At 44.5% G+C, this 24019-nt stretch overlaps 1 protein-coding gene across 2 annotated transcripts in view; it reads right to left on the bottom strand.

The window, feature by feature from the left end:
• LOC125460689 (synapsin-3-like) overlaps nt 1–24019 on the bottom strand; it is a 272555-nt gene that overhangs the window by 194926 nt on the left and 53610 nt on the right. For both annotated transcript variants that reach the window (XM_059652410.1, XM_059652411.1), the window contains exon 2: nt 20558–21118. In XM_059652410.1, the coding sequence (XP_059508393.1) occupies nt 20558–20871 (314 nt within the window). In that variant the 5' untranslated portion in view covers nt 20872–21118. The remainder of the gene's footprint in view (nt 1–20557; nt 21119–24019) is intronic.

The following is a 24019-nucleotide window of genomic DNA, read 5'->3' as shown; positions in this document are numbered from 1 at the left end:
CGGGGTTGGGGAACAATGAGGTTGGAGGCTGTGGGTGTGAGGTCCCCCGAGGTGATGAGGTCATGAATGGTGTTGGAGATGATGGTTTGGTGCTCGGGTGTGTGGTCATGATCGAGGAGGCGGTAGGAGGTGGTGTCGGAGAGTTGGCGTCTGGCCTCGGCGATGTAGAGGTCAGTGCGCCATACTACCACTGCGCCACCCTTGTCTGCGGGTTTGATGGTGAGGTTGGGGTTGGAGCGGAGGGCTGCCCGTTCTGCGGGGGAAGAGGTTGGAGTGGGTGAGAGGGGTGGAGAGGTTGAGGCGGTTGATGTCTCGACGGCAGTTGGAGATGAAGAGGTCGAGGGAGGGTAGGAGGCCTGGGGGTGGTGTCCAGGAGGAGGACTTGTGTTGGAAGCGGGTGAAGGGGTCAGTGGAAGGAGGGTTGGGTTCCCGGTTGAAGAAGTAGGCACCCTCCTCTCTCCACTCTAAACCCACTGACTCCCACAGCTCCCTGGACTATACATCTTCATACTGTGCTTTCTACTAAGGCTCCATCGCATATGTTCTGATGAGGCCAACTTTGACAAGGGAGCCTCTGCAATGTCCACCTTCTTCCTGAACCGAGGATTCCACAGCTCCGTTGTCAACAGGGCCCTCAATTGGATCTGACCCATCTCTCACACTTCCAACCTCACCGTCCCCTTCTCTCCTTTCACGTGATAGCGTTTCCCATGTCTTTACCTACCAAGGGCCCAAACGTACCTTCCAGGTGAAGCAGCACTTCACCTGCAATTGTCACAATGTGGTCTCTTCTACATCAGGCAAACAAAGCATAGACTGGGTGACTGCTTCGCAGGACACCTACATTCTGCCCGCATAAAAAGACCCTAATCTTCCAATTGCCTGCCATTTCAACACACCATCCCATTCCCTGGCCAAAATCTCTGTCTCCAGCTTGCTGCAGTGCTCCCCCAAAGGTCAGCACAAGCTGGAAGAACAATACCTCGTTTTCTGCTTGGGGATTCCTGCAGCCCTCCAGATTCTATGTTGAGTTCAATAATTTTAGGGCTTAAACTCTCCCATGTCCCACTCGTAACCCCACATACCAGGGCCTTGTTATCACTTAGCCTGCCCTTTTGTTTGAACCTATTGTTCAGTCACTAACAGTCTCCCCTAACAACCATTCACTCACACAGGCAGATCGTCATCCACTCCTTCGACTGCTCGACTGTTCTTCTTTCTCTTTTGGCTCTATCCCCAACTATCGTTTACTCCTTATCCCCTCCCCCCCGACACCCTACTTTCTGCATATAAATTGACATTTTCCTAGCTACCATCAGTTCTGAGGAAGGGTGAACAGATCTGCAGTGTTAACTCTGATTTCTCTTCACAGAAGCTACCAGACCTGCTCAGCTTTTCCAGCAACTTCTGTTCTTGTTTCCCTGCAAAATCTTGCTGTTTCAGTAACATCACCCTCATTCTTCTAAGCTCCAATGAATAAAGGTGAATCACTTTTGAATAGCTTCCAGTATCAGTATATCTTTTCTTAATTACAAGGACCAAAACTGTACATAGTGCTCCAGGAGCAGCTTCACCAACACCCTGTACAGTTGTAACAAGGCTTCCCTTTAGTTAAACTCCAACCATCTACTAAAAAGGCCAAACTTTCATTTGCCTTCCAATTATTGGCTACACCTACATGTCAATTTTCTTTTTTTAATATTTCATGCACAAGAACTTCCACATCCCTTTATCATGCACTTTCTGGGATCTCTGTCCGTAATTAGAGCTCTAGGACTGATCCTGTGGCATTCCACTAGTTGTGCCTTTCCAACCTGAAAAAGACCGGACTCTCCACCTTCTATGTATTCACCAATCCTCAAAACATGCTAATATACTGTCCTATTACCATAAGCTCCAACCCCTGGGATGGATTTGAGGAACATGTAGCTCCTGGTGTCCTGAGCAACATGCTTCACCCAGTTTTATCCTTGAGAAAGATGAACTCATGTTGCTGATTGTGTGATGTTTCTATTGGAAAATCCTGCCACATTGTACCTACATAACAGTGGCTTCATTTCAAGACAATTCATGATACTTGAAGTCTTTTAGGACATTTCTAAGCTACATGATACAGATCCACATAAATGCAAGGATTTCTTTTAATATTATGTAGTGGGATCCATTAGTATTACTTTGTGCAACTTTTCTAATTAATTTATTCAAGACAGAGGAAACCTTTATTTGTCTAATCAGGATTTTGAGTAGATGCCAGTGCTTAAAAGTCAGTGTTTAATCTACTGTGTTACTCAGGCTCTCTATTATTTGCCACATTTATGATCAGTATGACAGTCACTTACTAGAATTTCCCTTACTAACTATTATGAACACTGTGTTCACAAATGCTCTTTATTAGACTCTAACACAAAGCAGATATAAGGTTCTCAGCAATTGCTTAAAAAATAACATCTCATTAGGAATGTTCTGGAATATCAAAATGACTTTATACATTAATTTACATTCATGTTGATGTTTATTTGAAATTTGAACAAAAATGATCCCTCCATCACTTTTGAATTATTTATTTTTCGCCTAAAAAAATTAGAACCCCTAAGGAGGAAATAAATGTATTCAGATAAGAAATGTAAAGAAATGGCATGTCTACTTAAGCTTACACTACCTTAGCCAATAACTATCCTTCCCTAAATACCTCATGCCTGTTATAAACTTTGCTTATGGTTTCTCTGCCCTGTCCCAGTGAACTTCAGCTTTTTATGTGCCAGGTTCTTATCTGCCCAATAACGATTTGTCCATCCAGTCCCACCCTGTCTGAGCAACTCCTGCTCAACAGGATGAACATTCCCTTCCTTATCTAACCTCTGAAGATTTCTCCTAAACTGCAATTAATTCAGGTCCCAGTATCAGCTAAATAGTGTTCGCAGATCTGATTGAATTGGCTATTTTAGAAAATGAGTAATGGCTTATATACAAAGGGTGACATGCCATTCTATGTTCTTGAGTTATGAGGAAGGGTCACTGGAACAGAAACATTAACTCTGTTTTCTCCTCCACAGATGCTGCCAGACCTGCTGAGCTTTTCCAGAAACTTTGTTTTTATGCCATCCTACAATACTGTTACAATACACACACCGTGATCTACTGTCAAGTCACTTTGTTCCATAAGAAACATTAAATCAAGGCCTCAATTTACTTCAAGTGGAGGCAAAGATCTCACAACAATGTTCAAAGAGAAGGGGTTTCTTTCTAGTTTCCTTGGCAACATTTCCATGAATTGTGCTGGTGAGAAGGAACGTCATCCATCTGTGTGTGGTGGGAAGGGTCAGGGAACCCAGGTCATTCCAGCATCACAGTAGGTGTATCTCCCCCCATGTGAAGTTGGGTGGCTGAACATTTTGGCTCGGGATCTCTGATCAATCTCAGCCAATCTGGAGACAAATACTTTTTTAGGAGCAAAGTACTGCAGTTCTGGAATCTGTACTGAAAACAACAAATGCTGGAGATCACAGTGAGTCAGACAGCATCCCTGGAGAGACAGCAAGTTTCAAATCTGGATGACTCTTCATCAGAGCTGGAGTGAAGTGTGGAGGGGGCAGTCTTTATGCTATCATTATGGGTGGGGGTGTAGAGTGCTGGGGGAGAGAAAAGATGTTAATAGCTCAGGTTAAGTGATCAGAATGTGAGAATAGCAAAACAATGTTGTGTCTAACTTCCAGATTTAAAAGAACAGACAGTCCAGCTGAAGCACGGGGAGGGGAGGGGGAGGGGAGAGAGAGGGCATGGTGGTGGAGAATGTAAAAGGTAAAACTAAAAGAAAGGAAAGAAATTGTTCGCGATTTGAAGGTGACTCAATATTAAGTCCAGAAGGCTGTAAAAGTGTCTAGTCTGAAGGTGAGATGTTGTTCCTCCAGTTTGTGCTGTGATTCACTGGAACACTGCAGCATGTCGAGGACAGACATGCGGGCATGCAAGCTGGATGCTTATATTAAAATGACCAGCCACCAGAAGGTTGGGGTCCTGCTTGTGCACAGACTGGAGGTGTTCTGCCAAGTGGTTGCCTAGTCTGCGTTCAGTTTCTCCAATGTTTAGTAGACCACGTTTGTTGCAGCAAATACAATACACAAGGTGGGAGGAGGTACAGGTGAAATGCTGCTTCACCTGGCAAGACTGTTTGTGCCCTTGCATGGTGAGCAGGGAGGTGGTGAAGGGGCAGAAGTTGCACTTTCTGTGATTGCATGGGAAGGTGCCGTGGGGAATGAGGACGGTTCTAGTGGTTGATGAATGGACTAGTGTCCCTGAGGGAATGATCCCTGCAGAATGCAGACAGGGGGAGCAGGGGGAAGACACGTTTGGTGGTGGTGTTCTGCTGGAGTTGTCTGAAATAGTGTAGAATGATCCTTTGAATATGGAGGCCGGTGGGATGAAAAGTAAGAACAAGGGGGACTTGATCACACTGTTGTGAGTGATGGGAAGGAGCAAAGGCGGGTGATAGGCTGGACATGTTTAAGGGCCCTGTTAACCACAGTGGGCAGGAAACCCTGTTATGAAAGAAGGAAGCCACATCAGCAGTGTTGCTTTGGAAGGTGGCATCATCTGAACAGATGTGACGTAATTGAAGGAACTGGGAGAATGGAATGGAGTCCGTACAGGCCATGGGGTGTGACAAGCCGTAGGAAAGATATCTATGGGAGTCAGTGACTTTGTAATGGATGGCAGTGGACAGTTTATTCCCAGAAAGAGAGAGGGAGAGGTCACGGAGAGGACGGCATGTGTCAGGAATAGACAATGTGCAAGTTATAGAGGGGTGGAAATTGGAGACAAAATGAACAAATTTTTCAAGGTCCAGGCAGGAGCATGAAGCAGCACCAAAGCACCATTGACGTACTGAGTAAAGGGAGGGGCCAGTGTAGTGTAGGATTGTTCCACATACCCCATAGCGAGGCAGGCGTGACTGGTTCCCACGTGGGTGCCCATTGCCACTCCTCTGACTTGGCAGAAATGAGATTAATTAAAGGAGAAATTGTTCAGTGAAAGAACAAGTTCAGCCAAGCAGAGGAGAGTAGTGGTGCATGGGGACTGATCCAACCTCTGGTCGAGGAAGCCGCCAAGGGCTCGCAGACCATCCTGGTGGGGCACAGAGGTATAGGTGGACTGCACATCCATGGTGAACAGTTATGGCCAGGGAACTGACAATTGTCAATATGGTGGAAAGACATCAGAGGAATCGTAGATGTAGGTGGGCAGGGTCTGGGCAAGTGGAGGCAGAATGGAAGAAAATAGTAGGAGGAAGTGAGCTTGGTTGGTCAGGAACAGGCTGAATTGTGGGGCAGTCTGGTTTGAGGATTTTGGGAAGGTGGTAGAAGTGGCTGTTGGGAGTTGGGAGACTACAAGAGTGGGAGGTGGAGTGGGTGGAGGGATCTCTGGAGGTAATGAGGTTGGTGACAGTCCTGGCAACAATGGCCTGATGTTGGGATATGGGGTCGTGGTCCAGAGGAAATAGAAAGAAGTGTGTGACAGTGGCACTGAGTGTCCACAAGGTAATGATCAGTGCACCAGGTTACAACAGCACCATCTTTGTCAGCAGGTTTGAAAACAAAGTCAGGGATGGACCTATTTCAGCAATTCAGTTGCAACAATTTCAGAAGGGTCAGGTTAGAGGGGACAAGTGAAACAGAGAAACTAAGGCAGCCGATGACACATTGTCAATGAAGAGATCAAGGGCATGTAAGAGTCCAGGGGCAAGGCTCCAAGTGGAGGTGGGTGAAGGAATCAGAATCCCTGAAATGTGGAAGCAGGCCTTTTGGCCCAACAAGCCTGCACCAACTCTCTGAACAGCATCACACCCCAACTCGCCTCCACCCACCCTATCCTCACAACCCTGAATTTCCCATGGCCAATCCAACTAACCGACACATCCTGAACACTGGGGGCAATTTAGCATGGCCAATCCACCAGCCTGCACATCTTTGGACTGAGAGACGAAACTGGAGCACCCGGAGGAAACCCACACAGACACGGGGAGAATGTGCAAACTCCACACAAAGTTACCCGAGGCTGGAATTGAACCTGGGTCCCTGGCACTGTGAGGCAGCAGTGCTAACCACTCAGCCGCCGTGCTGCCTCTAAAATCAGTGAAATGGGGGTGGGGTGGGAATCCCTGCCCAAAGAAGTGAATACAGGGACAGAGGTGGCAGGAAAACAGTTCAACATCTAGTACTTTTAATGGTTGGAGGAAAATATTTGTGGAAAAAGGTTGAATCATCAGCTTCACAAGTGGTCAAAGAAATAAAGCATGATGGCATTCTTTTCCCTATGAAGGGACAGAAACTCAGTCCTGCGTAACGTTTGCGTGGTTATTTTAAGTTATATAGTGCAGCAGCACCATCTGTCAGCACAAACAAGTACTGCATGAACAAATGTACAAATTAATCCCCATTGAAAGTAACTGCATTTACTGCTGACATGCAACAGCCTCACCATGAATTCTGATAGTTTGCAGTCCATGTCATGCAGCCAAAGTCTCTTGGTATCAGTACGAGTATGCCTTTTGCATCTTCAAATCCAGAAGAGTATAATATCATCTCCCTCAAACTGCACACTTACCATGCTGGCATAGGTAGGTAAATAGACAGGTAGAATCCCTACAGTGTGGAAACAGGCCCTTCGGCCCAACGAGTCCATATTTCTGCAGCCTTTCTACATCTTTAAGCTTTCTAGAGAACAGATAAATTTTACTAGTATTTAGCACTTTTGTACAGCAAGTGAAATGGAAAGCAATTTTTCCGCACACATCTTCCAAACAAAAGTGGGCAGTAAGGTTCCAATGCTGTTGTAAATAACCTCCATTTCTTTTGTTCTGAATAAATGTACTGTGGCTGGACCAATGAACGAATGCTAATTTATGATAAAGGAGTTACTCAACTCAAATGGAATTACATTAAAGTTTGGAAAGCGATACAAGAAAAAGCCAATTCTGAACTCTGGAAAATTTGGACCTCAACCATTCAATAAAACAAAAGACTGCAGATGCTGGAAATGTGAAATGAAAACAGACATTGCTATAAAAATTCAGGTCTAAAAGCTTCTGTGCAGAGTAAAAAACAGAGTTAATGTTTGGAGCCCAATCACCCTGCTTCACTGGGCTTGAAACATCAAATGGTTTTTCTCTGCTGCACTTGTTTTTATTTCTGTTACCACGAACATCTTCCGCAATTGATGGAGAAACTCAGCAGGTCTGGCAGCATTTGTGGAGACAGAAACAGATTTGACATTTCAAGACTGGTATGACTGCTTCGAACTCTGATATCGCAAAGAGGAGTCACACTGCACTAAAACGCGAACCCTGTTTCTCTCTCCACAGATACTGCCAGACCTGCCGAGTTTTTCCATCATTTTCTCCTCTTTTCAGTTCTAGACTTCCAGAATCAGCAGGATTTTGCCTTTTTTTCTCAGTTATCATTTAGGCAAGATTGAGTCTAACTATTAAGCCATATTAGAGACCCTCATCGGGAGGAATAGGTATTCAACATGATAAAGTGATCCACGTGGTTAGATATAGAAGATCTGTTGTTTCTGACGGCCCAATGCAGAATAAGGGGCTGTTGGCTTAAAACTGGTACCAGCCTAGACAAGAACAAATGCAGAAAGCAGTTTTTTTTCCCCAAATAAAGTACATTTCCAAGACAGAGGTCCATAGATGTTTGTCAGTTAAGGGCACTAAGGGATAAACAGCGGAGCAACAGATTAGGCATGATCTAAGTAAAGTACAGAACAGACTTAAGGTCTACTCCTATTCAGGCTCTAAAATGCTCATGTTGTAGTCAGACAGTTAAAACCTTCTGCAGGAACTGCACTTTTATATGCCCATGCGTTAAAATAGCAGTTAAAACATAGGCACTCCAGTAAGTTTTTTTTGAATGCAAGCACAGATTAAATGATTAAACTTCCAAAATGAAGTCACTCAGACAACTATCTTCCTCCAGATATGGATGCCCCTGTATCGTTTCCCCAGTTCCTGATTAAAGAGCAGAATGTTACAGGGGTCTGTGTGCCATGAGCTAGGACAAGATTCAGGGCAGAATTGAGTGAGAAATGCCATGATGTCTATTTTGACAGTGGGAGCATCTTACTCCGACGCTTATTATTTTTGCCAAGCAGATAGGCAACTTCTCATTAGGCACTAACGCAGCTCATTAATACTCAGCTTCCGATCTTACGAAACAAACTGAACAAAATGGAAATCAAAGCATGTACCTGGCAAATTCAGTTCACCACTTGCTCTAAAAGGCCTCCAACATCTCAGGGCACACACCGTCAGCACTTGCTGCACACACCCTATGTCCAGAGACATCAGTATCCATCTTGTGTCAGTGATCTCTGATCTGCATTGACACTTCTGCACATTGAGACGTTGTGCACTCAGGGACACAAACCCAGCTCGTGAACTGGATCAGACTGCATCTTCAAGCGTTTTGCTTGCTGCCAATGCTCACTCACTCCGAGCCTATCTAAACACTCACAGCATCCCTTGCCTTGGCTTTGTCACTTCGTCCCCTCAGCCAGAGCTGCCAAACTTATACTACTTCTGTCTTCCTTTGGCATTTAGCAGGAAGCGTGTCATGGTAGTCAGCAGGTCTCAGTCAGGTAAAGAGGGACAGTCTTCGTTTGGGGACCCCTGGCACAGAATGTCAAGGATAACCATTGATACCAATCCAAGATCTTGGAAACCATAAGTCAGCCACTCAGGGCAGTCATAATTGGCATCCACTCCATCTAAGCGGTGAAGAGTCAAATATCAGGCAGCCCACCACCCATCTTGGCCTCTTTGCAACCCTACAGAGGGCTGTTTTTTTCCAGGAACGAGAACAAGACTGGCATTACTTACAGCAGCTGAAAGTGGGTGGTGCACCTATTACTGTTAATGATGGCGGGGGGTGAGTAGGCAGCGCTGCTGGTGTGCAGTATTAATGGGGAGGAGCGGGGTTGGGGTGGACAACAGTGAGTGGGGAAGATGCTGCAAGCAATAGTGAGAGTGGTAGAGCATAAGCCTTGATGAGAGGTGAGTACAGAAACAGAGAGGCTGAGTTTGAGGCATCAGAGAGAAGATGGTGGCACTGACACCGGCAGAGCGGAGAAGGTCATTGACCTACTTCGTGCAGAGCTGTACATTCCTCCGGATGACTGGGACTAAACCTGGGTGGTCAGGGTCTACTTGGCCAGTTGCGATGGAAGAAAACATCCTGCATCTGCACCAGCCTCTCCAGTCCCTGACCACAAAAGCTGGGCAACTACTTTGCAAAACCTTTCACAACAACGCCATCTTCTGGCGTTTTATTCTAGCTACAGGTTTTATGGTTGACTTCAACTGCCCTACCTGTGCATTAGAAATATAAAGTGGCATTTGTTAAGAATTATTGCTCAGATACTCGCCATCGCGAATCATGTAATTAAGTTTTACTTCTGGTCCGTTGTACAAATTGAGGATTTTTCTTTTTCTGCAGGGCAAAAGAAAAGGCAACACAAAAAATAGAAATTGCTAGAAAAGCTCAGTGTGGCAGCACCTGTGAAGAGAAATCAGAGTTAACGTTTCAGGTCCAATGACGCTTCCTCAGAAACTTCCTCTGAGGAAGGGTCACTGGACCCGAAATGTTAACTTTGATTTCTCTTCACAGATGCCGCCAGACCTGCTGAGCTTTTGGAGCAATTTGTTTTTGTTTGATTTACAACATCCACAGTACTTCCAATTTTTAAAAGAAATGCCAACATTTTTAAGAGTGCCCAGCATTTATAGTAATTGTAAACAAGGCATTTCATTCTTAGTCTCAGGTACCTATCTCAATTGCTTCTGAAAACATGATTGTTGAATTTTAAGCATTTCTTCCTGACTGACAGCAGATATAATGACGGAATAAATATATATTTGCTTGAAGAAACTGTGATAAATAATCAACGTGATTTGAAGTTCTAAAATGACTGAAAGGACACCCTGGTTTTCTGAAGAACACATGTATCTAATCAACCTGCTCAGAGATGTTATTACACACCTCTGGAGCAGGACTTGAACCGGGTCTCTTGGTCCAAGAATAGGGACACAATCACTACATTATAAGAGGGCCCAAAACCAAAGGCAAGCAATCAATACTCAATCCCTAAAGGAGGAAACATACCCTTAGACCAACTGACTACTGCCATAAGGGGACCCGGTTTGTCTGAAACAATCGCAAACCTTCTGTCTTCACCCTTTTCAGAAAATCTGTAGCCCTTCACACTGCTGTCCACACCACTTCCTCCTCTAATGCCTTTCCATTATCCCTTACAGATACTTACAGACCAACCTGCTCAGAAGTGTCTAGATTATAGTTGTCTGGGCCAGGACTAGAACTTGAACCTGTGCCTCTTTGCTTAGGGATGGGGACAAATACTCCTGCCCTACAAGAGCCCTGGCCCTTCCATAATCTGTTTTCACTCATTTCATTTTTTGCAATCTACTTGTACTCAGTATATTACTGTTTTTAATTTACCCATGGGCCGGGGTGACATAGGCTGGGCCAGCATTTCTCGCCCTTCCCAATTGCATTTGAGAAGGTGGTGGTGAGCTGCCTTGTAGAACACAGTGATTGACAGGGATTAGGTACACCCACAGTTCTGTTAGGAAGGGAGATTCAGTATTTTAAACTAGCAACTGTGAAGGAAGGTGCATGCCCAAGAGGGGAAATTGCAGGCAGCGATGTTTTCATGTATCTTCTGTCCTTGCCTGCGTATCGAGGCCCTGGGTTTGGAAGGTGCTTTTGATGAGTTACTACAGTGACCCTGATGCATGGTGCACATTACCAGCCACTGTGTGTCAGCAGTGAAGTGAGTGAAAAGGGTGAATGGGCTGCCAATCAAGCAGGTTTTTCTGTAAACGGTGTTGAGCGTGAGTGTTGGAGCTGCACTCATCCAGAAAAGGGAGAGAGATCCATCGCATTCCTGACACCTCCCTTGTTGACAGTGGACAGATTCTGGGGAGTTAGGAGGCAAAGACCCAAGGAGGACTTGCCACAGGGGAGGTTCCAGAACATGTTAAGATTAACACCTTAAGAAGACGGTATGAGACGTTTTAGCAGGCATAAAGCTACATAAATCTCCACAAGTTGTACCTCGGCTGCTATAGGAGACAAAGGAGGGGATTGCTGGGGTTCTGGTGGAGATATTTAATACTTCACTTACCACAAGTGAAGTGCTAGATGACTGGGGAATAGCTAATGTGGTTCCTTCGTTCAAGAAGGACAACAGGGATGGGCCAGGTAATTATAGACCAGTTAATTTGACGTCACTTGTAGGAAATTACTGGAAAGCTTTCTGAGGGACAGGATTAATCAATATTTTTGGAAGGGCAGGGATAATCAGTACAGATTTGTTAGAATGAGATGTCAGTGTAACTTAATTGAGTTTTTTAAAAAGATGGCTAAATATATTGATGAGGGTCGTGCAATTGATGGGATTTACATGGACTTCAGAAAGGTTTTTGACAAAAGGCCCACATGGAAGGCTTGCCCCAAAAAGGTAAGGACCCAGGGGATCCAAGCAACAGTATAATGTTAGCTTTCACATGTACACTGACAACATTCAACCTCACCTCCACCTCTCCCAAATCCGTCATTACTGTTAAATTATCAGACTGCCTCTCCAACATTCAGCGCTGGGTGTGCAGAAAATTCTTTCAATTGCAAGCTGTAAAAAGGGAGCATTGGTGTCAGAAAGCACTGTTCTTGGTCTGCTCCATTGTTGCAGGTCTGGTTGAGGAGAGGCACAGTTCAGCAACTGCCCCTTGGTGAGGCCTAGTCACCTTTGACATGGTAACCAGTCAAGCCGAGTAGAAGAGCTGCTGTTAGAATGCCCTTGCTGTATACAGCCTTCCATTGAGAGCAGCCCTCCAGTCCACTGGAACACAGCTTTGCTTCTTTCTTGTCTGTTCTCCATGTCCCTATTGACCTGTAGCCTGAGGGATACAGCAATCACAGCCCAAATCAATCATTAATCAGACAGAATCCATTTAGGAGGACTGAAGCTGGTCATTCACTTCAAACTATAATCAGCTAATAGACGCCCACAGACTTCAAAAATTCATTAAATGCAGTTTTTAGCAGCACACAGCAACTGCCAGGAGTGCACATTTATGACAATAAATAAGAAAAATTGCTTTAATATCTCATTTCAGTTATTAGTTCTATGGAAATCTACACACTGGGAATTCCAGCGTGATAATATATGATTACAACTTTCAATGTTTGAATAGCAGAGTTTCCTGAGAGAGCTCAGAGGAACTCCACATAGTAACCCTATTCGCACAGCAATTATGTTTACAATAAATCACCGTCATATCATATTCAACCAGTGGTTCCAAAACTGCATTTTTGTGACTCTCACGCGCACACACACACATCTCACACCTTCTCAAGCTTGCACACATGTGCACATGCTCACACTTGTAGATTTGTACTCACACAACTTGTATACACACACACACACACACACACACACACACACACACACACATTCTTGAGATCACAGGTTGTCTTTCATATACACACACAGAGCTTGCAATCTCTTGTACTTGGATGCAGATTATTGTAAATTAACATACACGCACAAACACACTTCACACTTGCACACACATACTTGCAATGACACACACATCTTGCTCATACACTCCTTACACTTGCTAAGGTAACTATTTGTCATATGTTTAAAGAGCTGCATGTATGCCTCATTGTAAATTCAGTTTTTTTCTTAAGAAGCATCTTCATTCCTGGAATCACTAGATTCCAGTAGAGTTCCAGGAGATTGGAAAACTGCCAATGTGATGCCACTGCACACGAAGTGAGGAAGACAGAAACTGGGAAACTAAAAACCAGTTAGCCTAACATCTGTCATGGTGAACTGCTGGAGTATATTAAGGAAGAAAGAGCAAGACATTTAGAAAAGTTAATGCATCCAAATATTGTCAGCATGGTTTTGTGAAAGGAAATCATGTTGGACAAAGCTGCTCAATTTCTTTGAGGAGAAAACAGATTGAGTTGATAAAGGGGAACCTGTAGATACATTGTATTTGGATTTCTAGAGGGCATTCAATAAAGGCACCAGATAAAAAGTTATTGCACAAGACTGGAGTTCACAGTATTTGGAGTAATATATTAGCATGGATTGATGATTGGTTAACACCCAGAAGACAAAGTTGGGATTTACTGGTCTTTTTCAGATTGGAAAGATGTAACAAGTGAAGTGATACATTGATCAGTCCTCTGGCCTTAAAGATTTATTACCTATATTACTGACTTGGAGGAAAGCCCGAGCATATGGATCCAAATTTGCCAATCATACAAACATAGGTGGCAGGGTGCACTGTAATGCGGATGTAAGGAATCTGCAAGGGGGTATACATCGGTTGAATGAATGGACAAAAGTGTGATAGATAGGAATTTAATGTAGGAAGAACATGACCCAAATTCCACCACTTTCTAGGATGGAACATTTATTGTAATCAAATTTATATCTGGTGGCTACAGAAGCAATTGCACTGAAGAAGGTGCATTAGTGCTCAGTAGAAAGAATTGCAAGGATTGTAAATCATGTTAGTTAATTCAACCAGAGAAATATCTCAAAGTCAAGTACATTCCTGTAATGATGACCAAAGCTAATTAAACTTTTTGAAGAATGATTCTTCAGCCGCTGGCAACAGTCAAATGACTAGGATTATACATCAAAGCGGGCAGCATAGTTTCTAGGCCCTCATGATGGTTACAAGGACATTACCCAGCATCTTCACAAAAATTTGTGGCTCGGATTTTGGATGCAGTTGTTTGTCAGCTCGCCAAGCCAACAAGAAACAGAACCAGAAGTGTCAACACCACGATACCAGAGGATCATATAAATTCAGAACAGAGCAGAACACCAATGCCTTGATTAGAGGCCGCACAGATGGTATTGCCTAGAATGTTAACAAAGCATTTGCACACCACAGAACAAGCGGCTCAGTGAGCTAATAAACAACTGCATCACCTAGCATCTTCGGGAAGAAAAAACTAACAAAGGTGCTTGACAAAAGTAAGTGTGTAACTCCAAACATTTTGGATTTTATTGGTAAGCAAAACAAGGCACTGCTTGCTTACAACTATGTACTATGGGTACACTTTCAAATCCTGAGATGGCACCTCTCAATTGCTCAAAAAACTTCATCAACACACGAATACTCTTGCACACACAAAATGTGAGACAACAACTTGCAACATTTCAGCTTTGTTATGAACAAAAGTACTGCAGTGTGATTTGGTGAAACATTCATTTTACCATGCTTAGATTTAAACAAAAATCTCTGATTGTGGCAACTATTCTCTTCTATATTGAAGGCAAGCAGATAAATGATCAAGTTTTCATCTGTACCAGGAAAAATCTTTGGATGTGCAGCATGAATTTCTCCATCAATTGATGGAGAAATGCTGTCCTAACGAACAGCTTGTTGGGCTTCACACAGTCAGCATTACAAACTTTGGTGGCGCTAAACACATTGGAAAAAACAACATTCTCCGGCAGCCACAAGTCAAACCCAGGAAAGGGAGCTTTGTGATGTTACCATTACTCACACCGCTTGTAACTCTCTGTAGCTGGCAGCGGACTGTCTTTCAATTGACCTGAAGACTTTTGCCATGAAACCTTCAAACTAACTTCACATTTCCACTTTGGTGTTAAAATTTACGAGCTGTCTGCTGATATATTGACCCTAACTACTGTGCTTCAATTTGCTAAAGCTATTCTCAGACCAACACAAGACTGAAATTTTGTTGATTTTTAAATGGGTTCAAGACTAATACCCAACAATGGAGATGTCTTCAATGAGCCCTGTATGAATCTATGCCTGCCTTTTGCTATTTCGCAAAAACGACACTTCAGATGATGATAAGAGACAATTGTGAACAATGACTCATCAATGACAGAAGTTGAACTGCATATTCATTCCTCCAAGGTAATTTGGCAGAGAGGCTCAGAGAGACAGATGCACAGAGATCCTACCACAGTCTTTGGTTGACAGTAGGAAAATTAAGGAAATCAATCTTCACACTGCTGCCAAGACGTTTTTCTCAACATTTCAAAATTACTCAGGGCATTGGAAATCTGCCTTTAACCGCAATGAATTGCTTAAGTAGCCCTGTTGAGAACTACATCAGTGTGGGATAACATACAAAGCAACCATGGCATTAACACACATGGATTCCCAGCTTAGGTTAGATTGCGGTCTTGGTCAATGGGTTTAAATGTAAAACCAAAAATCTCCCTACACAAAAGTGGCACACTCAAAGTATATGTTTGAAATTTCCACAACTTTTACAAAATAGGCAATGAGTTAGCAGGACACTCAGATTTGGCAAAGACAGTTTGAGCTTGTTTAGTGTTTGCTAGGCATCCAACCCAAGCAACTGAATATGTCTTTTCAGTAATAAACACAGGATGGTCTGATCTCTGTCAGTCTGTCTACTATGAAGGTTATTTTGTTTGTGCAGATGTACTTTGCGAAATGGACTCTACAACAAGCTGCTGAAAACAACTGAGCCCTTTAATAGATTAATTCAAGTGAGAAATGCAGACCACCAGATACCTTTTCCTGTGGAGGACAGCAGGATGAAGACAGGACAGGCAACTGTAAGGTACAGTAGCCACTTCACTGTAAGTAAACACTTAGATTTTTTTCTTAAACACAGTATTATAATATGACTATTTTATAAACAGGGGCTGAGTGAGCCTCACCTGACATTGCATATTTGTACAGGATAGTTGGGTGAATACTCATTTGACCTTTATTCAGCCTGATGAAAGGGCTATGGGTAATACAAGGGTACAACGTTCATGTGATGCACTGCCAAACTCGACAGATTTGACCCTGTCCTATTGGACAAACATCACTGTTTTATTTGCACACCAGGGAGATGCCCTGTGGATAGGTTTGCAAGCCTACTGGTGATTAATAACCTCTGAGGAGGCAGTCACAGTGATAGGCAGTAATGAACGCTACCATGTCTCGAACGTATGACATCTGGCCGTGGCATGGCGGCTTATAAGTGTCCTCATACATGGAGAGACGTTAGCTATCTTCAGTCTTCAGTGTTAATGTCCAGAACCTTGTCGCTCTGTAAACATTCCCATTGATGGTGCTAGTGTACAAAAGCAGACTACAACACTTTTGGCAACAGTGATCACTATTGTCAAAACAGATACAGTCTGCTTTTGTGTGATTCATTATGTTGTATATGAAGTGATAGGAAATGGAAAGAAAAGTGAGCCCATTACTGACCAAGATGAAGGCAGCCTGTTCACCTCTCATGCTTTGTGGCATTCAGTTATGTAGCAGCTCACTTTATCATGCAAACACACACCGGAGACCGTGGGTAGTATCCTTAGCATCCTCTGCAATTCCATGCAGGCAGCATTGGCACTGGGACAAGCAGAACAGACGTGGGTTCTGGCAAACGGGCTGGCGAGTTGAAAAGATGACAGTGCTCAGAACTTTCATCCTCCTCCCTAACCTCCACAGCCATCAAGTGGGATAGCTGGGGCTGGTTGGATTCTAGCATCCATTGTTATGTTGAGGAAATATAGCTCCTCGCGTATTCCATGCATGTCAGTGGCAATGCTGTGAGTGGGCTTCTCTGGACTATGGAATGAACCTGGTACACTTTGCATAGAGCTACACTACACTTGCATCCTCTCAGAGATAGCTAACGTCTCTCCATGTATGAGGACACTTATAAGCCGCCATGCCACGGCCAGATGTCATACGTTCGAGACATGGTAGCGTTCATTACTGCCTATCACTGTGACTGCCTCCTCAGAGGTTATTAATCACCAGTAGGCTTGCAAACCTATCCACAGGGCATCTCCCTGGTGTGCAAATAAAACAGTGATGTTTGTCCAATAGGACAGGGTCAAATCTGTCGAGTTTGGCAGTGCATCACAGTGGAATATCACATCACTACCACATTACAGTGTGTTGCATTCCCAGCTGCTATGCTCTGACAAAGGTATGTGGCATGCTTTTCACCTCGTCTATAGCATTCTGATTTGAACCATCACTTGGACCTGTGCACTTCTGATAAATATTCACCTTACCAGAGTACAATGGCTTATGCAACCTCTTCCTACATTTAACCCACGATCTTTGACAATCCCCTGCTGCCCACATAGCAGATGTTATCTCCTTGCATGCCCTCAAAGGTTGCTGGGTGTAGATTCTACTGGCTATTGGATGTTACACGTAGCATCTCTGAGCTTATTCCATCAGGACTAGAGAAACTGATTGCAGCTGTTCCACTCAATCCCCATTTGCCCTGCCCTGTAACATTTGGACAAATCATAAACAAAAGGCACTAAAAGCTTCCAGTTTTGAATGGACTCACTGCTTATGGTCCATATTCTCCAACTTATAAATATCTAATGCTAAGGTGGGTTAGGAGATGAGGGATGGGCAATTGGTAGATGGCCGAGCATTTTGTGGCACAGTGGGTCAGTGTTTAGTACTGCTACCTCAATGCATCGGGGACCTGCATTCATTTCCAACCTCGGTTGACTGTCTGCATGGAGTCTGCCCATTCTCCCCTTGTTCGTTTATGTTTCCTCCAGGTGCTTCAGTTTCCTCTCGCAATCCAAAGATGCTAGGTGTACTGGCCATGCTAAGTTGTCTATTGAGTCCAGGGGTGTGCTGGCTCAGTGGATTAGCCCTGGGAAATGTAGGGTTACAGAGATAGGATAGGGGGTGGCTCTGGGTGGCTCTTTGGAGGGTCAGTGTGGATTAGATAGTCCAAATGGCCTGCTTCCACACTGTTGGGATTCTTTGATTCTGTGATTTGTTCCTCTCGCTCTAGATGTCCCATGGTATTTTTGAACTCAAACCACTTTCCCACCCTGCTACCTCTTTATCACAATGTGTTGCCATGGGAGTATATAGATATCAACATGCTGAGCAAGGATAAATTTCATGGCTGCAGTCTGGGAAGTGAGTGGAAAGAGAGTGTAGGTAGAAAAGCAAAAGGTCAGTTTTCTCCAGCTTCCCATGAGGTTCTGCAGTGATCTGAGCTAACACTGCAAAGATGCTGCCAGCTCCATGCCTGTGAGGCCACAGTGTAGGAACTGGATTTAATGAATTCGTAGAAAAATCTTTGAGGTAGGTGTCACGAAACAGCTGTAGTCATGTCATAAGACTTTCCTCAACGGTTGGAATTAGTGCACGTCAGAAAATGTTTACTTTGCTGCCTTATTGTTATGTGCAACTTACTAAAATACAAATTAGTCAAACATTGCTTAAAAGTCAACTAGATGTCTGGCCTGAGCTTGTCTTAAGAACTGAAGATCCCATGCTAAATCATACACTTTGTTGCTTGCACACATCCACGCTCATCTGCCCTTTCTCATGAGCATCCTGCTCCCTCTTGTGCATGTGGGAGCTCCCACTCTGTCTCACACTCAAACTTTTCTTCCCTCCTGTTCTGACTAGTCGCCAGACAATGGTCTCTAACTCATTAAGATGTCAGGTGGCCAGCCAAGAGCTGAATTCCCTTCCCTATTCAGCCCCACCGCTGTGCAGGTCACAACAAGATGAACTTCAAATAGAAGGTTTGCTTCCCTTGCGGACACTTCTACCAATTCTTATGTACTTGTGTTTGAAAAGGAATCAATTTATCGAGTTTCTTTTTGCATTAAAAAGTATGTAATTTTATTAGTTACTAAAATGTGAAAAAAAGTACATGCAGATTAAAAGAAAGTGAGTAAAAAGAGAACTGTTAGAAGGATACATGGTTTGTCTGTATGAAGCAGGTGGTGCAAATGTTGAGTTGAGTGGTTCTGGTGGTGTATTATAGTTTAACAGTTTATTTTAAACTTCATTCATGGAATGAGCGCATCACTGGCTAAGTCAGCATTTATTGCTCATCCCTGGTTGCCCGTGGGTAGTTAAGAGTTAACCACATTGCTGTGGGTCTAGAGTGACGTATAGGCCAGACCAGGTAAGGACGATAGTTACCTTCCTAAAGGACATTAGTGAACCAGATGGGTTTTTCCAATCATCAACAATGGAATCATGGTCATCATTAGATTCATAATTCCAGATTTTTATTCCATTCAAATTCCACCATCTGCTATGGTGGGATTCAAATCCAGGTTTCCAGAATGTCAATTTAGTCTTTGGATTAACAGTGCAGTGATGATAATACCCGGCCAGTATCTCACCGATAAGTTGGTTTGGAGACTTTGGGTTCTGCAGACGTTCAGAGGAGTTGCCCAGCTTTGCAATCAGACGGAGAGGGAAACACACAGACACAAACAAACAAACAAACAAACAATCACAGAGCATGAGAACTCCAGACTGTCACACACACACACGCACAGAACTGTAGATCAGTTTGAAAACCTTCTTGTGTTTTTTTCCTGGCAGAAAAAGCGCAGACACATCTTTTCTCCAGAATGCTTTTTTGAAAAAACATACTATGTTCAAAGATCAGGGATGTGACTCACAGGAGACGGTTCAGGATTTTATATCATATTTCTTTCTATCAAACATGTCTTTGAAATTCCTTGACACCCTTCCAAGTGCAACATTCCATGCTCTCTCTCAAAACAAAGTATGATCCATTCAGGAATTTTCCAGACACTGAAACCTAAGTCAGGGCTGGCTGAGAATGTGTGTTCCTTTTTTCAAAAAAGAGAAACAACCAATTTTACTTGAAAGTTCAATACGTCCGAGAGTTGTTTGGGGCTATGATTCATTGCCATAAAAGTCTCCCTCCTCTTCTATCACATTTACCTGCCCTGCCTCCATTCCCTATTCCAAAACAGACATGCTTTCCTCTCCAACTCCTACACAATCCTCTCGTAATGTCATTCAGAAACATAGTACCCAGAGGAAACTATGACAATTGAAGGGGTTGTCATGAACAGACTAATTATCATTTTTTTCAAGAGACAAGGTACTTGCTTTGTCTCTAATAAAGTTACCTTTCTACAAATGGCCATTCCAAGGTGTACATTAATCTGGCTGAGGGAACAAAAAGGTCTTGTTCATGCAACCCAAATCAAACCAAACTGCTCAGACCCTCCTGGCCAAGCTATGATTTTTTTCCATGCCCACTCACCCACTGTACAGAACCAATCAACACCATAGTGAAATAAGATGTCACAAAAAATATTTTTTAAAGAGTTATTCATTCATTTCCATGTTTCTTGTTTTAAAAAAAAAAGCCTTTTTCTGCAGCCCAACAGAAAGTATGCCTGGACCCTTTCAGCACCAACTACAGAAACTCAGAGCACTTAAATTCTATTTCGTCCAAATCCAGACTACACAGAAGAAATCAGAGAGTCAGAGCTCACAGCCAAGAATGCATAAGGAAGTAAGGCTGGGAATCTATTAGAATGTTGAAACAGCTGAGCCCCAGGAAAAATATTGCTTGACTGCCAGCTGCAGCGGTCAGGTCCCCATTCCAACCGACCTTTTCTCCCATTAACTGGACCCAAAACCTAACCCTAGCCCACAAATACCTACCAGTCAGTGTGCAGGTCATCAATAACCAACAGGACCTTTGGTTTCCGTACGATGGGAGCTGTGGGTCCAGCTACGGGTGCAGCTCCTGTTTGTTCCACCAGTCCCGCAGCTGCTGCTGTCGTCTGCTTCACAGCATTGGAGATGGAGCTGAGAATGGTGGAGCCTGTCGAAGGAGCTGGTGGCTGACGACGCTCTGTGGCTGGGGACACTGGTGAGCTGGTCGAACTATCGGGACGCTGCAGGTCCATCATATAACCATTCGGCAAGTTTGCTACAAAACTGCTGTCAGAGAGGCGTCTTCGCAGGTAATTCATCTTTCTAAGAACTGGAAAGAGTTTTCTGAGGATCTGGGTTAGAGATCAACTGTGCAAATAATTTCTGGTGAAAACGCAGCAGCTTTCAAATTTTGAAGTATCTAGGTGGCAGATCTTGATTTCTTATAGGAGAGAGAGAGAGAGAGAGAGAAGTTGTAGCCAGCAGGAAGGGGTGTGAAAGTCCCTGGAGACAAACGATCAGTGGGAGCAGTTGGAATCTTCCGTGTGACACATCCAAATGTCTTTCCTGTGGAGAATAAGACATTTCACATCAATCAGTGAGACAAGGCTTACTTACACTGAGCACTAACCCAACAATGCCAAAGTGCTCAATAATACTACCTCCAATTCCAGATCCAATGACAGTTCAAATTAGAAATCAAGGGGAAATGTGCCTGAATTGCAACATTGTCAGACTTAACTGTTAGTGTAAAGATGACCAATGTCTAATTACATAAAGTTCACAACTGGGGCTGCCAACATGGTAAATAGCTGCTGTTTAATATCCCATCATGAAGATGCAGTATTCAAGGTCAAAAGACATCTCACCCTCTCCCAGTTGTCCCTCTGCTCCAATACGTTTCTACCACCTAAATAGAAGGTCTGCATAAGAAGGCAAACACCTAAATGAATATGGTAATCATTCTCTTAGCAGAGAAATTACTTTCTAGTGTTTATTCTGTTCCCAATGTCAACAGGACAGCACAGAGTACCGACTGATTGAACCCAGTGCCTCTACAAACGCATACCCCATAGACCTGGGAGTAGCAGAGACCAGCTACTGCAGTATATTCTGCCAGCCCACCAACCACCTCTGTAAAGCTGCCTCCATATGAAAAGTAGACAAACTTCATCACAATTACATAACTGATTTTAGGAGCTTGGGCCAAGGCAACAACTTTATGTAGGCCTCACTTCAACTGGTCAGTGGACCACAGTATTTTTTCTTCCAGGCTGCAAGAGATCTGAAGGTGATCTTGACTTTGAGTGTCTCTATCCTTGGTACTGTCTCATTTTATGTATGAAAAAAAAATCAATCATTTGTATCCAGATGATTTCAGTATATTTTGGGAGTCCTCAGTGCACTGCTAGCCAACTAGCAGCAGGAATGTACCAGAAAGCTTTAGGATTTCCAAAGAAGGCGTGGCTTAGTTTATGCAGGGATCTATTGGCTTCTTATTTTTGGTCTGATAATTTTCATTGTTCAAGGAGCTGCTCAGTTCAGGCTTGCCTTCTAGCTCAGCTTTATAATGGGGCTGCCTGGCACAAAATATAGTTGCAGGTTGGTCAGCTGGCCACTAATCATCTGAGAACTGGAGCAACAAAGTGTAAAATCTAACTTTAAACTATTGCATGATAATAACTAAACCAGTCAGTAACAGTCACTTCCTTCAATGACAAATCTGTTCCTCATTTAATATAAACATACATCAGCTTCCATCACGATAATCTACTGATTTTGATTCTTAACTAACCACTTCAATACACCACCCACGCCCTCCACCTCCTCCAGGACTTCCAATTCCCTGGCCCCCAACACCTCATATTCACCATGGACGTCCAGTCCCTGTACACCTGCATTCCGCATGGAGATGGCCTCAAGGCCCTCCGCTTCTTCCTGTCCCGCAGGCCCGACCAGTCCCCCTCCACCGACACTCTCATCCGCCTAGCTGAACTCGTCCTCACACTCAACAACTTCTCTTTTGACTCCTCCCACTTCCTACAGACTAAGGGGGTGGCCATGGGCACCCGCATGGGCCCCAGCTATGCCTGCCTCTTTGTAGGTTACGTGGAACAGTCCCTCTCCTGCACCTACACAGGCCCCAAACCCCACCTCTTCCTCCGGTACATTGATGACTGTATCGGCGCCGCCTCTTGCTCCCCAGAGGAGCTCGAACAGTTCATCCACTTCACCAACACCTTCCACCCCAACCTTCAGCTCACCTGGGCCATCTCCAGCACATCCCTCACCTTCCTGGACCTCTCAGTCTCCATCTCAGGCAACCAGCTTGTAACTGATGTCCATTTCAAGCCCACCGACTCCCACAGCTACCTAGAATACACCTCCTCCCACCCACCCTCCTGCAAAAATTCCATCCCCTATTCCCAATTCCTCCGCCTCCGCCGCATCTGCTCCCACGACAAGACATTCCACTCCCGCACATCCCAGATGTCCAAGTTCTTCAAGGACCGCAACTTCCCCCCCCCAGTGATCGAGAACACCCTCGACCGCGTCTCCCATATTTCCCGCAACACGTCCCTCACACCCTGCCCCCGCCACAACCGCCCAAAGAGGATCCCCCTCGTTCTCACACACCACCCCACCAACATCCGGATACAATGCATCATCCTCCGACACTTCCGCCATCTACAATCGGACCCCACCACCCAAGACATTTTTCCATCCCCACCCCTGTCTGCTTTCCGGAGAGACCACTCTCTCCGTGACTCCCTTGTTCGCTCCACACTGCCCTCCAACCCCACCACACCCGGCACCTTCCCCTGCAACTGCAGGAAATGCTACACTTGCCCCCACACCTCCTCCCTCACCCCTATCCCAGGCCCCAAGATGACATTCCACATTAAGCAGAGGTTCACCTGCACATCTGCCAATGTGGTATACTGCATCCACTGTACCCGGTGTGGCTTCCTCTACATTGGGGAAACCAAGCGGAGGCTTGGAGACCGCTTTGCGGAACACCTCCGCTCAGTTCGCAACAAACTACTGCACCTCCCAGTCGCAAACCATTTCCACTCCCCCTCCCATTCTTTAGATGACATGTCCATCATGGGCCTCCTGCAGTGCCACAATGATGCCACCCGAAGGTTGCAGGAACAGCAACTCATATTCCGCCTGGGAACCCTGCAGCCATATGGTATCAATGTGGACTTCACCAGTTTCAAAATCTCCCCTTCCCCAACTGCATCCCTAAACCAGCCCAGTTCGTCCCCTTCCCCCACTGCACCACACAATCAGCCCAGCTCTTCCCCTCCACCCACTGCATCCCAAACCCAGTCCAACCTGTCTCCGCCTCCCTAACCTGTTCTTCCTCTCACCCATCCCTTCCTCCCACCCCAAGTCACACCCCCATCTACCTACTAACCTCATCCCACCTCCTTGACCTGTCCGTCTTCCCTGGACTGACCT

Source organism: Stegostoma tigrinum, chromosome 18 (assembly GCF_030684315.1).
Source record: "Stegostoma tigrinum isolate sSteTig4 chromosome 18, sSteTig4.hap1, whole genome shotgun sequence".
NCBI lineage: Eukaryota > Metazoa > Chordata > Chondrichthyes > Orectolobiformes > Stegostomatidae > Stegostoma > Stegostoma tigrinum.
This window is presented reverse-complemented; position numbering and strand designations above follow the sequence as displayed.